This window comes from Antechinus flavipes, chromosome 5 (assembly GCF_016432865.1).
Source record: "Antechinus flavipes isolate AdamAnt ecotype Samford, QLD, Australia chromosome 5, AdamAnt_v2, whole genome shotgun sequence".
Classification (NCBI taxonomy): Eukaryota; Metazoa; Chordata; class Mammalia; order Dasyuromorphia; family Dasyuridae; genus Antechinus; species Antechinus flavipes.
In genome coordinates, this window is record NC_067402.1 from 64,431,982 (window position 1) to 64,448,755 (window position 16,774).

General features: G+C 31.8%; 1 protein-coding gene across 6 annotated transcripts in view; it reads left to right on the forward strand.

Moving 5' to 3' along the window:
* WAC (WW domain containing adaptor with coiled-coil) overlaps positions 1 to 16,774 on the forward strand; it is a 114,656-nt gene that overhangs the window by 64,928 nt on the left and 32,954 nt on the right. For 4 of the 6 annotated variants that reach the window (XM_052000270.1, XM_052000269.1, XM_052000268.1 and 1 more), the window contains exon 7: positions 4,665 to 4,973. The exons of the other annotated variants lie outside the window; for them this stretch is intronic. In XM_052000270.1, the coding sequence (XP_051856230.1) occupies positions 4,665 to 4,973 (309 nt within the window). The remainder of the gene's footprint in view (positions 1 to 4,664; positions 4,974 to 16,774) is intronic. 6 annotated transcript variants of the gene reach the window in all.

Sequence of the window (16,774 nt, forward strand, 5' to 3'; positions counted from 1 at the left end):
AGAGTATCATCATATCTCTCCTCTCCTCCATAACCAATTGCCATTTAAAAACAGAAGACTGTCATTTGAAAATTAATGATGGCATATAGTAATATTAGTTCCTAACTGATAAATCCATAGAGATATTGGGAAGATCTAATGGATTTATGATGCAGCTTAGTAGAGATACTTATAACCCGGCATCTAAAATTGGTGATAATACTAATTCTGGGAAGTTAGTTTTTATACTAGTATAATGTCCTAGGAATTAAATTTCAACCAATTTCATGATTTTAAGTGTGTCAATATTATTTTAACCTGTTTCATTATAATCTGTTAAAAATTATAGAAAATATTCCTGTTGGAACACTTTTGTTAGCTGCCATGTTGTTTGGAGAATAGTGACTTGTGCAACATTTCAGACTATCTTTGGGACATTTTAGTGTATAAAATTTTGTCCGAATTGGTCAGTTGCTTTTGAACATGGCCATGAATCACATATAAAAACTGTTGAGTGATTATTATCCTAGATACTATTTTTTATCTATGTAGAGGAGAACTGAATCTTTGTAAGGAAGAAGTGAAATTTACTTTTATATTATATCATTAAATACTGTTCCACAATTCATTAATTCTGTAAGCTTGAAATGCTACCAAAGTATTTAATATTTCATTCAAGGAACATTTTCAGTACTTAACCAAACCCAGTAGAGAATCCACATAAGAACATGAGGTTTTTATCAAGTTGAGGGGAATGGGGGTTGAGGAAAGACAGTTCTGGAAATTCTTAGAACATTATTCTTTAAATTTAAAAAAAAAAATCAAGATTAAAGTTTGTTTTTGGTTTTGTTTTGTTTTGTTTTGTTTACCAGTGCTATGAAGGTAATTTGCTTTTTTAAGTTGGTTAATTAAAAAAAGAGAGAAATTGTAAAAGGATCAAAATAGTGATACTTTTTTGTGGTGCTTAGTTTCTTTGCCATAAAAATCTTTTATAGAACAATTAGTTTTAGTCTTTTGGTAGATTATTCTAAATTCCGATAGATGAAAAATAAACAAGTTTAGCCATTTTTACAAAATACATTCACATAAAATCATTTTCTTTGCCACATAGAAAAATCCCATGAGGTACTAAATCTAGAATTTGTAAAATGTATTTGTAGATTTTTATCTTCACAGTTTTTGATTCTTAGAGATTAGTTACACTTTGAAAGTTTGTTAATACTAAAGGTCAGATTCATCTTTGAACATATATAGGATATATGGCAATAATTATTCTTGATTTTTTTGGTTTTTGGTGATGAATTTATTTAATCTGATTAAACTGTATAAATCAGGATGCCATTTGACCAAATAGTTTCAAAAACTGGTGGAAATTTGAATTCTAATTCTGGATTTGGAAAGGACTTTTGAAAAGATACAGTTTTCTTTCCCATTCCAACCCCTCTTGTTTTACAATTGAGAAAACAGACTAAATAGTATTGTGTTGTTTTTGTTAATTTTTAAAGAATCACTTGTAAAGAAATAGGGGTGGCAAAATTGTGGTGCCTAGGTGGAAACTAATTAAAACTGATTGTGCTGATTGTTTTTGACATTTATACAAAGTAAGGACTATTTAAAACAAAATTTCTTCAACATTAGTAGAATTTTTTTTTTTAACTTCCTATTTTTGGAAAAAAACTTTTGTGTTTTCAATCAGCTTACTCTTGAACATACCTGATTTTTAGTACATTATTATGTGGGTTGATTTCTTATTAAATTAGAAATGTACCTGGAAAAATGACAAGAAAAGAAGTCTTTCAGATTAAGAGAATGTAGTTCAATTACCCCTGTAACTCCTTGTTTTGGAATTGTTGATATTTTTTGAATAGTGAAACCACCTCATTTTACATAGAAGATCCAGGGTCTAGGGAGAAGAAACTTAAAGTCATCTTGCCTCCTGACCCAGTTTCTCATGGTAACCTCTGACACTTTTGTACAATGTTGGTGCAGTAGGAGAGAAAAAAAAACCCAACTCCACTTATTCTTTTGTCCTTCATCTGCATGGATCCCTGCCTATGTAAGCATAACCTTGCATAGGATGTCCCTGGTACCTCCTATACATTGGTGCTCAAAATTTATATGCCTCTGCACATAGAAATATAGTGGGTTATTGGCAGAAGGGCTGCTAGACTCTTTCTCTGCAACTTGGAATCTATTAGAGAGTTTTCTGAAACATTGAGAGGTTAATTTATTTGCCACAGTTGCTGTGTGACAGAGGCTGGACTTGAACCCAAGTTTTGTTTTCTTCAAGACTAGCTAAAATTTATCCTGCCATAGTATCATCCTTACACAGACAATCAGCAATTTTAAATCCATCTTCCTTACGATGGTGTGGGAAATGATAAATCTTTCTAGTGACTTGTGTAATTGAACATCAGAAATAGTTTGAATGTGCTAAAACGTTTGAAACATTTTTAATAATGCATAATTTTTAGTCAGCAAATGATGGAGCTATACATACTATCATTGTTTTTTTCCCCTGTTTTTTTCCCCCTTCAATTTTGTTATGTTTCATCTGATTTGTTCTCTAGAAAACCATTTCTTTAAAGATTATTGAGTCTGTATGGTGATTATTTAGAACTCTAAGTGAAATTTACATGCTTGAAGTTTTTACCTCTTCATTGCCTAAGTTGGTTCACTTGACATATTTTTGGAAGAAATGGCATATCTTTGCAACATTAGAATGTGAGAATGTTAATTAGTTTGATAGAACCTCAAAGGAATTTTCTTTAGTGTACACAAATGAATTTTATGTCTAGTTAAGCATAGAAATTGGCTATAGGAGTTCTTGTTTACTAGTATAGTTAAGGTAACAGTCAAGTAGAAAATTGGACAGGGCATTGGGAAAACTAGCCTTGTAAAATACTGCTTCCACGTTTGCCTAGACAGAAATATTCTCTTGGAAATCATTCACATTCCTAATGCATTTTGTTAGGATAGTCACATTTTGTTTTTTAGGATGACAACCTACACAAAAAAGTTAATTACTAGTCAGTTTTTGCTGGTTCATTTTCTAACTAATAAAAGCCTATTTCTTCCTAGTCAAATTATAGGTTGATAGGTATGTTCTTCAAATAATTGTCTTTTATCAGCTTACCCTCCCCTTTCAAAAAGAAAATTTTCTCTGATCAGTTAAAATTTTAAGTTTAATTGGAGGGTTTTTTTTTTTTGTTTTTTTTTTTTTTTTTGTTTTTGGTGATGGTAGTGGTAGTTGTTACAGCAAATAACTTCATACAAAATTACATATTAAATTGATCTAGCTACAATTTTTTACCATATGCATATTCTAAAAGATTATAAGATTGTTGGTTCATATTCAAAACATATTATATTTTGTAAAACCAGAAAATGAATTCTTGCCCTAATTTTTTTTTTTTTTATGATAGTTTTTGGACATTGAGGAGTTATGGGTGAGTTGAGGTGGGGTTTGGAGAATAAGTAGGATATCATTTAATCTTAAATGAAGAAAGTTTATTTTTTTAGCAAAGGATATGGTTTTAAGGTAATTAAGGAAGCTAATAGCAATATAGATAAAAGTAAAGACAGCTGCTTTTGTCATTTGAAATGATAGCTTTTGTATTCCTATAAATGTGAATATTTTTATTTTCTAAAAATTCCTTCCTCCTTGGCACATAAAGTATTATTAGTTTGGTGATAAATTACGTTTGTTATGGTTGTGGTTCAAAGTGGAGTTGTGTTCAGTTTTCGAGTCTAAATTGGTATACACAAAGTGCCTTATCTTGACTTGAATATTAAGACATTTGTAATTTCAGTTTTTTGCAGGTAGTGAAACTACATAAGTTAAGGTTGTTCATGTGGGTCTGTTGGTTTTTTTTTTTTTTTTTTTTTTTTTTTAGTATAGATAGTAAATTTCATTTTATGTACGATTCATTTTATGTACCTTTTTTTTTTAATAGTTGTAAGAGTATCTTTGTAACTAATGGTACCATCTAATTGGTTTTTAAAAAGAAAATTTTGATAGATTATTTTCAGGTGTTCCATGATTTATATTTAGCTTTTTTTAAAACCATCTTAAGATGTTCATAATTAGCTTTTTAACATGTTTATCAAAAAGCTAGTAATAAAAAAATAGTTATTAAATCCTTAATTAGGCTGAAATGACCTATAATTGTATAGGTAATAATTTTCAAGTAGGACTAGTAATACAAGTGATATTACCCATATTCTTTTTTTTGTATTGTATCTGCTCTTTATTTTTTTTTTAAATCACTGGTTAGGGTCCAACTATTTTGAAAAAGCTTTACTTACTCATGTTTTCTATTAAATTTAAAAAAACTGTTAGAATATTTTTGTCATACTTCCTAAAACAGACAGAATAATTTATATATTTTTAAATAATTTGTATTGAACTCATTTTTCAAAATTTAGAAAATTTGTGACTTAAATTGAGTGACATTTGAGTGTAGCTATGAGAAGGGTATGGTATAGTTGAGACTTACCTCTTCCATTGATCTTTGAGAAGTTGCATGATGATAGAATTTCAGAAACTTAATTAGGTTGGAATTTTATAAAAAGAGACTTAAGTATTAGCATGTTGCTCAGTTAGCCAATGTTAAAGACAGGTTTCTAACGTAATCTTTTTTTTTTCCCCTCATTCCAACATTCCTTTGCGAACTGAACAAAAGTGGAAGACAAGCATTCCAGTGATGCCAGTAGTATGCTCCCACAGAATATTTTGTCTCAAACAAGCAGACACAATGACAGAGACTACAGACTGCCAAGAGCAGAGACTCACAGTAGTTCTACGCCAGTACAGCACCCCATCAAACCAGTGGTTCATCCAACTGCTACCCCAAGCACTCTTCCTTCTAGTCCATTTCCTCTACAATCTGATCACCAGCCAAAGAAATCATTTGATGCTAATGGAGCATCTACTTTATCAAAACTGCCTACACCCACATCTTCCATCCCTGCACAGAAAACAGAAAGAAAAGGTATGACCTCTATTGTTAGATATTGCACGTTGAAGTGGAATTTCTGGTATTAGTGTAAGATTTCCATTTGGTTTAAGAATTCTCTTAAAATTAACAAAAAAACCCAAGACTAATAAGTTCTCTAGAATGATTTAAGAAAAATTCAGTTACAGAGTAAGCTGAATGAAAATAAAACAAAACTGATTTAATTGAAAGATTAAAAAATTAAATTTATTATGGATATTAAAAAAGATTGAACATCCCTTCAGATTTTTATAAATTTTCAGATGTTTCTAGAATTTAATTAATGTATTCATCTCTTAAACTTTCTAGGAATCAGGAGTTTTAATAATAGTTGACATTTATGATACAGTTTCAAAGTACTTTATAATTAGTTTATGAATTACATTTATTTAACATGACTTGTTTATTCACAGTATTTAGATGAGAAAACAGATATAATGATTTTTTGAACCCAGCAGTCCCCAAATCAATAAATAGCACTGTCTGGATTAAAGTTTGACATAATTAGTGAAGTAAATTAAACTGATAAAGTATTAACCTATATCTATTCCATAGTCAAGTTTTGGATTTTAATAGTAACAATAATAAAAACAACAGGAACAACAAATAGTATTTCTTTGCTTAAGAAGATAACAATTTTGTCAGGAAAGACATGACACATTATAAATGTGAGATGTTGGGGGGGGTGGAGAAGTCTCATTGTTTCTTATTCAAAAAACATTACATATTAAAAATACTGAAGAATGGTTGTAAAATGTTAAATAAAGAAATCTGAGGATATATACCCAACATTAATGCTGAAAGTAATTCTAAATAGAATGGGATTATAGAAGCATTTGTGGAAGGAGATAACTATTGAATAAGTCTCTGATCAAATATTCATTCTACTCGCCTTTTATTTGGTAAATGTATAATTCAACATGCAACATTAATTCCATAATTATTTTATGAATTTTTTAAATGAATTTTCTTACTATTTAAGAAGTGCCACATCACTGATAATCTCATGACAAAATACTTAATATGTAGTGGTATTGATCCCACAATAATATGTTGTACCAAGTACTTTTTATCTGCTAGCAATGATTTTTTAGTTGTAGTACATTCCTTAAAGTTTTAAGTGAGAATTTTCAAAGAAATTTCAAGTTTACTATGTATACACAAACAGAGCACTTAGGGAGATGAGAATCTATAAAACCAAATGTATCATTTCTTCCTCTTTTTACAGAGTTTCTTTGACTATATTTCTTCCTTAGTTCCAAAGTAGTTCCTTGTTTTGTAAATTACATTTTTTTCTTTAAAGAATAAGCTTCATTTTGGATTATGGAAAAAACTTGTAATAAGATTTCCATGAGAAAAAGATAATTGTGATAAACAACTACAGAATTGATCATAAATCTGATAGTTTTACTTGAGTTAATTATTGCTCAATTTACATAAACAAAAATTACTGTTAAGATTTTTTTCATAATGTAGCATAGGCAAGTAAGAATTTCTTAATAATTTTCTCAAGTATATTCATTCACTTTAGAATTAACAATTATTCACAAAACATATATAGCTCAAATTGCTCTTACTATTCATTAAATAATAAATCTTCTTCCCTCATTCCCTGTCCCTCTTCCTCTCCTGGCCTCCTCTTGGGCATTTTTTAGCTTAGTAATGGACTTTGCCTTGACTTGAAAGAAAGAACATTAACTTGCTTTGTGATGTAATCATAGTTCAGCTTTATTCAGGATTACATTTATCTCTTGTCCAATTTAATTTAAAATTTTTTAATTAGAAAATTGATCTCCCAGAGCTATCTTATCAAAACATATTACTTTTCAAATTATTAGATTTTGTGTTTATCCATATCTGGAAGGTAGTGCTATTCTTTGATTAAATGTCCTATATTCAGATTCAATGAACACTTTTAAGGACTTCAAGTATGTTAAGTACTTAAGATACAAATGTAGATATGACACTGGGATCAAGAGTTTTAAGAAATTTATTAGATTGGAAGGAATTAATGGATTTGACATTTAAGTAGCTGAATAATTTCCCAGGTAGTAGTTGAAGATAATTACAGCTATGTAAGCTGCAGTAAGTGGCAGGGTGTTTGTATCTTTAATAGAGCAGAAATGGAGATAGATAAATGAATTCAGTTTTAATAATGTTATTGTTGAGATGAATAAGAAACAAGAAGGAGATAAATATTTGAGTCTTTTGGATACCTTTGATAATTGAAGCTATAGGGTAATACAATCAGAAAAGGAAATTACAGAAATAATAGGGAAAAAGGCCAACATAGTATCTAAGGAGGTTCAGAAAGATTATGAGTGCGTATCACAGAAGCAAAGGTTTGAGGGTCTTCCCATCCTTCCAGAGACCTAGATTTCTGACGTTGGAGCCATCCTTTCACCTTTATCTTCCCTTTTCTTTTATGTTGAATTAGTTGCCAAATCTTATCGATTTCTGCATCTACATCTCTCTTGTCTCTACTCAGATGATCAGCAGCCTTGTTCAGACCTCCCATCACTTTTTCACCTGGATTCTTTCAGTAGCCTTTTAATGAGTTTCCCTTGTGTAGAGTAGTGGATAAAATGATCTATTTAGAGTCAAGAAGACCGCAGTTCAAACTCCATATCTGGTACTACATTGGCTTTGTGACCTTGGACATAGTAACTTTATCTGCTGGGCCTTTAATAAGAGAATGATACCTGTAGTGTATACCTCTTAGGAATATCGTGAAGATCAAATCAGAATTCCAGCAAAATCTTTTTACATTCAGTAGTAATTAGTTTCTTCCTTCTTCAGTCCATCTTTTATATAACTGCTAAATTATATTCCCAAGACATAGATCTTATCATGCCTCTTCAGCTCTAGGAGCTCCACTGGTTCCCTTTTATCTCCGAATCAAAAATAACAAATCTGGGGTTTAGACACCACAGTTTTGCTCCACCTAGCACACATTATTCTCCTTCATACCAGCCAAAATGAACTAATTTCATTTTGTGCCATTCTATTACCTAGGCTTAAAATGCACTATGTCTTTGTCTCTGACTTGTATAATCCATAGCTTTTTTCATTTGTCAACCTATATGCCCTTTTCCTACAGGGGTTTTATTCCAATCCTCAAGTTTCTATTTGTCCCATTCTCTCTTCTACTTCTTCACTTCCAGCCACTCCCTTTCTATTTCTTTGTATTTCTGTAAGGTAAACTCCTGGAGGACAGGAAAAGGTTTTGTTTTTGTTATTGTATTCCTAGTATCCATCATCTTGGCCTAACACATACTAGGCAATTAATAAATTGATAAATGAATGAATGGATAAATAAATGAAGAAATGAGAACATACCAAGAAGAAAAGAAAGATCAGTAGTTTCAGATGCTGCTGCTAATCTGCTATTGATTAGATGAGAATTGGGGGATGGGGTGATCATTATGTTTAGTAACAATCCAGGAATTAATAGAAAGCAATTTCTTTAGTATGGTAAAGATAGAAAGAAGATTGCAAGAGATTTAGGAGTTAATTGGTGATGAAGAAATAGTCAGCAAGCTTAATTGTTTGATGGTGAAGAAGGAAAGAATAGTTTGGGAAAGTGGAGTGAGTAATTGAGGTCAGCTATAATTTTAGAATTATTCAGAAGGTAGTAAATGAGGATTGTCTGCAAGAAAATGAGGGCTTTGAAAAGGAGGAAGAGTATATTATTGGAATGGGAGACAAGAGGTACATCTTATGTGATGATTAGCAGGTATGTCAGTTTGGCTAAAGAGAGCTATGAGAAGACTAAGAGAGCTAGGAAGGTTCATATTTGGGAAGAACTTTAAATACCAGACAGAAGCTTTTATATTTGTTCCTTGAGGCAATAAGAATTCAATGGAATCAATTGAAGAATATAATCAGACCCCAGGGTGTTATAGCAGGGAAAATCACTTTGACAGCTATATAGAAGATGGATTGCAGTAGTTAGATACTTTAAGCAAGATCAAATGAAATAGAAGTAAGATGCTGTAGGAGTGGAAGATTTCAACTAGTAGATCAGCTATTGTTAGAAGCAGAGCATTTTAATAAATCTTTTACTTGGCTTTGCTGACAGTTTCTTCCTTGAGTTTGTAGAGTAATTCCTTAGGAAGGCTGCTTTTTCCAATAAAGATAGTTTTGTTGGTGAGATATAATGATGGTTGCTTTAAGAGAAATGCTTTTATTGATATTTTGTCATAACCATTTAGACTACTTTGAACCCACTCTTATACCCTATAGGAAAGATTGCAAAAAGTAATCCTTTGGACTCTGTCTCTGGAAAGAGCTGAATTTTTTTTTTAATTCTTTAAGACTAAAAGAGGCAGTGGGGCAGTAGTTAAAGAAAAGTGGTGTGGTAGAAATATAGTTTGACCTTGAAGATAAGGAAATTGTTGGCCAAATCCTGCCTTAAAAATATTGGCCGAGTGAGCTGGAGCAAGTCACGTACTTGCTTAGTATTATAGCCTGTGGTGTCAGACTCGTAGAATACCACAAATCAGTGTTAGCTATTTTGTGTTGGATTTGCTGTTGTTAAATATTTCCTCAAACTTTACCTTTTAACCAGTTTGGGGGCAGTGGGGATTTGACATGTGATCTAGGAAACTCTTCATAAGTTGCCAAGAAATTGCTTACCTGTCTTAGTAGCATTCTCTCTTTCCTATCACTGAGAACTACCTAAATTCATGAAATTTACCATTTAATTTACCCTTTTGCACCTTAAAAATTATTTCCTACAACAAAGTGGAGATGGGCAAACTCAGGCTGGAGTAGATCCATGTTACACCTGAGGAAACTGAAGATAAATGAATTGTTCAAAACTGATAACATTTAGAGCCAGATTTAAATTGTGTCATGGATTTAGAGCTAAAAGGGATTGCAGAGGCAGTTCTTCTTCAGTTACAGATAAGGAAACTGACCTGAAGAGGTTAAATGATTTCCCTGCGGTCACCCAAGTCAGTTAATGTCATAGAGGATTTGAACTAAAGGCTACTGGATTCTTTCCATTGTGCTGTGCTGCCCTAACTTTTCTCACTCCACATCCAACATTCTTTCCATTACATCATCCTACCTCTGTAAAACTCTTCCCCCAAACAAAATTTCAATGGCACAATTTCAAATTATTTCAATGAGAAATTAGACATTGGTATTTAAAGAGAACAATTGGGATCTTTTGAATTGTGGTGTTTTGGGTTTCTCTCACACGCTGTAACTTTTTTCTCTCTCTCTAAATTGGGGAAACATTTCTAAACTAAAGAATTGTTGGATTTGGAGGAGGGAGTTGTTTGTTTTTAAAGTCAGTAATTTAAGGGATTATTATGAGATCAATCAATCCAAGGATAAGAGTCAAAGAAAAAATGAAAGTACAACAAAAAACTTTTTGGGAAAAAAATTTGCTTGTCATAATATTTGGAACAAAAAAACACTTAAGAAATACTTATTAATGATTAGACTACGTGAAATATAATGTCTCTTTCAATGCTAATTCTAACTTTTCAGTCAAAGGAACTTTTGCCTCTTGGATAATTTTGTTTGATTTATGATACAACAAGCTTAATTTAAATTTGTGGTAATAAAAACTTTTCTGTTTCTATAGCCATATTTTGCATTTTTATTTATCTTTTTTTAGTTGGTAGAAGGGATCTTAAGAATTTATCCATTATTATTAGTCCATTAATCATTCAGTCTATATGTATTTTTAAAGTACTTATGTTAGGTGATAGAAAAATGTTGGTGAGACAAACCAAAGAAGCAGTTGCTACTCTCAGACAGCTTTCAGTTTAATAAAAGCATACATACACAATATCAAGCAATATAAGATAGAGAGGACACTCACTGTGGGGGTTAGAGGGTGGGAATCTTCCTCATTTTACTTATGTAATTTTCTACATAAAGAATTAAGGCTTCTGTGTAAGATTAAAAATTAGCAGCAGAGATTACCTTCTACCATAACATGTTTTCATTGGGGGTTATTTTGGGAAAAGCATGATTGATTTGGTTTTGAAATACGACAGATTTCATACTATGTCATTAAGAATTTTAGTGAGCTTTTCTACACGTCAGTCAAGGGTTCCCCTCATCCAGAATATCATACTGGCCTATTTGCTGTCCTTTGCTTATTACTTTTCATGTCCTTTATTCATTCTTTCCTCCTAGCTATCCTCAGTGTCTGGAATACTCTCCTTTCCAAACTTTTCCTTTCTCCCTGGCTTCTTTCCAGACTTGGATCACCAGCTTCTGCAGAAGACCTTTCCCTCTAAATGTACCTATTTATTTACTTGTTGTCTCCTCTGTTATGATGTTAATTTCTTGACTATTTTGTGTATTTCTAACCCTAATGCAGAGTCTGATGCCTTCGCACAGAGGAGCTATCTTCTCTCATTATCTGTTGTCACCACCTATTCTCAACAATTTTTTATTCTCTAATCTACCATGGAATGAACCAGTCTCACATCTTTTCTTCTGCTTTTGGTATTCGGTTCTTTTCAGATTTTCTGAGGGTTTTTCTTGCTAGTAACAGTGAACAACAAGGTTAAAAAGACTTCTTAACTGTGTTGGAAAACAGAATTTGGAGCCGAAGATCTGCACTCAAATTTGGGCTGCCATTTACTATCTGTGTGGTCTTGGCAAGTTAATTTACCTCTTTAGGTCTCAGTTTCTTTGACTTAAAATGAAAGATTTGAGTTTGAAATCTGTGATTCTCCCTTCTTTCTTTCCCCACCTCTCTATATAGGAAACAAGTTAATAATTTTAGTTTGATTTTGTATAAATTGGGGACCACATGTGATCTAATGTTGGCATATCTTTTTTTTAAAGTTCCAATAAACTTCCCCTTCCTAAAGTAGATGGTATTCTTATTGAGTAAAATTCAGTATTGAATATCCTTATTCAAACTGCAATCTTACTGAATAAAAATATCCAAGTTTATTTTTGAATTAAATATTTTGGTATTTCAGTTGTTATATGGTCCAAGTAGTGTGGCACTTAGTTGCTATAGATTCCCAACTATTCATCTTGACTTATCCTTTGTGATTCTCTTTCATTAAGAATTTACCTCATGCTCTCTCTTTTTCTGATTCTTTAAGTAATTTGTGAATTTTGCAGCAATAAGTTTTGATTGTATTGTTAAATGCTATAAAGTTATAGTGACCAGTATTAGCTTCAAAAGAACAGATAGCAGATGACAACTTCCCCCTTTCTTTGTAAAAATGGGATGATAATGAATGTGGGATACTGCATATGGCGCCAGATTTTTTTTTGATTTGTTTAGTTTTGAGAAACTTTTTTTTTTTATTACTTCATACTTAAAAAGGATGATGTTTAGGAAGCATTACAGGAAAGAATACAGTAGGAGTTATAGATGGTTACTAGTAAACCCGTGGATTTTCTTTTCACAACATAACTGATCCAACTGCTTTTCCATTCATGCATGTCTTCAATCATCTTTTCTGTCACATTATAGTTAATATACTGTAGCCTAATTAGGCTCAGTATGTGTCTTCCCTTTGCTCATTAGAATTTTTTATGCCACTGTGGTCTTAATGTTCTCTGATTTTATTCAATGGTGTTAAAAAAATGTTTTTCATACCTGCTATGTATGACAGCGTACTAATGACTCACAGAAATGTAATCTTTACTGAGAGATTTTTTGCATTTTAAAAAAAAGATGGACTTTTGTAATGGGCTAAGGCTCGAGTTGATGCACTGAGGCCCCAAGCACGTGAGGCTAAATAGTAATTGGACCATACTCCATTAATATATATAAGCTTGGAGAAAGAATGGCCCCCGCCCACTCTTTGTGCAAGTCCTGATGTGTGTTGCATAGGAAATGATGATTTTGGTCGGTGGAGGCAGGGGAGTGGAAAAGGAAGGGGAAGGAGAGACTGCTGGCTGGCGTCTTGATACAGCTGCTCGCATTGCCATTGTGACGGCCTTTCAGCTCAGGTCTCTCTCTGCTAGCTGGCTTCCTGTTGCAGCAGCCCATATTGCTATCGCAATCCTTCTTGCCCATATTGCTATCACAATATTTTTTCACCTCTTCATTTCAATAAAGATTGAAGATTTTCCCCATAACCTGACTCCAGCTGATTTTAAATACGTGGTCATTACAGACTTTCATCATAAATAGCATTTTGGAGTGATGGAAAGTACAGTTTTCTAATGTGATTCACTTGTTTTTGTTCTTCATACTGAATGAGATCTGTTTGTGGTACCTGTATAAGATCTATGTAAATTGGACTACTCATCCAACAGTATGTCAGTCGTTTGGTTAATTTGGAAGTTTTACATCGACTGATTTTCCAATGTGGGCCAGAAAGACAAATTTGTTTTGAATGTTCATAAAGTAGGACTTAAAATGACCAAGAAAGCTTAAAAAGATGTCCAGATGTAATCATTATTGTCATGTTAAGCTAGATGCATTCAGCTAAGTGTCATCAAATAAAAGTATCAAATATACTTAAGTAGTTTTGAATTTGGACAAATGTTTGATGAAATCATCATATAGACTAAGGGTCAGCAAGCTGCATCTTCTTTTTTTATAATTGCACCTAAGAATGTTTTTTTACATCTTAAAATTTTATTGCTTTTAAAAATGTGAAAACCATTAGTAGCTTGGGGTACTATAGCAAAAAAGGCCAAGGGCTGTCGTTTGCCTATCTTTGATCTAGATGACATCATGCTGGTGATTCTATCTTCTTGGCTAAGCTAAAATTTATGAACATATACATTCATATTCATATACACTTTCCCTTTCACTTTATGGGTAATATAGTCTGATGGAAAAGTTTTGCATTGCAGTTTTGGAAATGTAGATGTTATTCATGATTGTACCATTCTTAGACCTGTTCTATCATTATTTTACATGATGTCCAAAAGCAATAAAAATTAACAAATTTCATTCTTATTTCTATTTGGGTGTTTGACTAATTTCTTTTTATTATTTCATCTTTACTGATTCCTTTGTTAGTATGTATTTCCAATTCTTGAACTAAGGCTTTATTTGAGGCTCAAAAATGTATTTTCTTTTGTGTAACTATAATAATATCTTAGTCTCAATAATTTTTATTAAGATTTTTTAAAATTATGAATTTAAAAGTTAACCTGGACACAACAATCACAAACCATAGAACAGCACATTGAAGAGTTCAAACTTTCTAAAAAAGGCCTGGATCTAGATCATACATTTATGCTCACTAGTCCTATGGGCAAGTCATTTGTACCTCAATGTAACTAACTTAAGCAATTTTCTTAAGATTTATCTACTAAGACAGACTTTGTAATCTGTGTTGATGGAAAAGATTCACAAAACTACACTTTTCCTAGATCTTTTCTGTACTTTTTTTTTTTAAACCCTTTCTCTTTTCCTGTCTATAAGAATCTTTCATGGTAAGATTGTAAAAACATAGCCACTGGCTGTTGGTTGACTTTTTTTTTTTAAATAATAATATATTTCTATTGTGTAAATTATAATTCATAGCTGTGGTTGTCAAAATTTCATCCATAACTGACAACTCTTCCTTCAACATAAAGGGAAGCTAGGTATGTTTGCATCACGAGGTTGTTCTCCCTTCTACTGCCCCAGTTTTATGTATAGAGAGGAAAGCAAGCCTTCTACTGCCCCAGTTTTATGTATAGAGAGGAAAGCAAGACTTTTGATAGGTGAGAGAGATTTTAAGTACCAAAAGGCTTTGAAATACCTGTAGATCTTAACTTTATATTCCTTAATGGGCCTTATCCCAGGTAACAGAAAAACTGATTAAATACTTTTTGTTTGATTTTGTAATTCTTCATAAAGATTGTTAGCTTTGATAGGTAGTTGACAGTTGTCATTGAAATATGATTTAGGTGTTTATAGCATCAAAGTTTTTGTGGATAAATTTTTAGAAGCACTAGAATAGTGTTTTTAGAATTGTATTATAGCTGTTGTATAAAACTGATCTTGAGGAAAAGTTAGTTGAAAGGTATTAGAAAATTAATTTTATTGTTGGCTTGCCATAGTTTATTAGTGCTTTAAAATAAGAAAAGGCACTTTTTCCAGTGCAAGTCAGTAGCCAACGTGTAACTTAAGGGTTGCAGTGAATTTCTGAGGAGACTTAGGGGGTTTAAGTGACATGCTTTTGTCCATCACTATCTACTTTTCCAGAGTGTGTCTCACTGTAAGATTATGACACTTTAAAATATTTAATGTTTGTGGGGCTAGCATATTAGTTAATACATAATCCAGATTTTAAAATTGTAATTTATTTATTTTTATATATATATATATATATATATATAATTTCACTTATAATCATTTTTGAATATGTACTGGGACTCCCTTCCATGTCAGTGAATTCATTCTGGGTGGTTGAATAATGAAAAAGTGGAGGGAAAAACCTCAACCCCCACCCCGCCAAAACAACAACAACAAAACAGCATTTCAATAAGTTAACTAAAAACACTAATCAATGAGCATTTATTATATGCCTTCTGTGTACTAGATAAAAACATGCGAGATGTTAAGATTCAAAGACAAAAAATTAAAATGCATTTTGTTGGAGGATAGCAGTAGAGGTTAAGGGGATCTTACTCCCTTTTGGGGGAGGTGGTGCATTTATTCCTTTGGCAATCAGGTAAAGCTTGTTTATTCTTATTCTTTCTTGAAAGTTTTTAAATACATAGAATTACAAAGAAAACTACTTTCATTGAAATAGTTATCAAAGTATTAAAACAAGTTCATTGACACCATAAGAATCTCTGGTTTATTAAGTGTTTCTCTATGGTGATCAAACATTGATATGCTTATATATTACTGTAAATCTGCAAATAAAAAATTCAAATTTGAAATAACAGAAATATGCTTATTTCTTAATTGTTTAAACTTATATAATAGAAATTTTGATACTAAGCGTTTGAGGTTGTCAGTGTTGTGATTTGAATAAATTCTCATGCCTGAGAATCTGAAATTAATTTTATGAATCATTTTTTGGTAATTTGCTCCCTCTACTGGCAAAACTGCAAAATTATTTGATAGTCGAATAGTTTTACAGTAAGACAATTGGAAAGTAAACAACTGATAGGAACTAAAACTAATAAACTCCCAACATTATATTCCCTAGAAAATTCTTTTCATTTTTATTAAATTATTTTAGTAGTAGTAACGATGATTATTTCACTTGCTTTTCATAATAACTGAGATTTGTTCATGTCTTTTTAAGTGAAAAATTTAATATTTTTCTGCATTAAATAAAAATTTTTGAATTTGAAAGTCTTCTTTTCTTAGCCCCTTTCTGAGAATACAAGTAATTTGATATAGATTATATATGTATAATCATGTGAAACTTTTCCAAATTAGCCTTGTTGCAAAAGAAAACACAAGCAAGAAAAATGGAGTTTTTAAAAGTATGTTTCCATTTACATTCAGACTTCTATCACTTCTTTCTTTAGAAGTGGATAATATTTTTCATCATGAGTCTCTGGGAATTTCCTTTGCTGAGAGCTAAGTTAATTCATAGTTTCATCGTTGTACAAAGTTGCTATTACTATGTAAAGTGTTCTGGTTCTGCTCCCTTCACTTTACATCAGTTACTATAAGTCTGACTGGGGTTTTTCTGAAACTCTCCTGCTTGTCTTTTCTGATAGCATAATACCATCATGATGAGAATATGTTTTAAGGAAATATTTATAGTCCCACTTTGACAAAATATCAAGGCTCAGCAAGCTTATCACATTGCCAACTAAGGTCATATAACTGCTTAGTGGTTGAGTCAGGATTTGTTTTGATATCTAGTTTCTTTTCCTTCCATGATGCCATG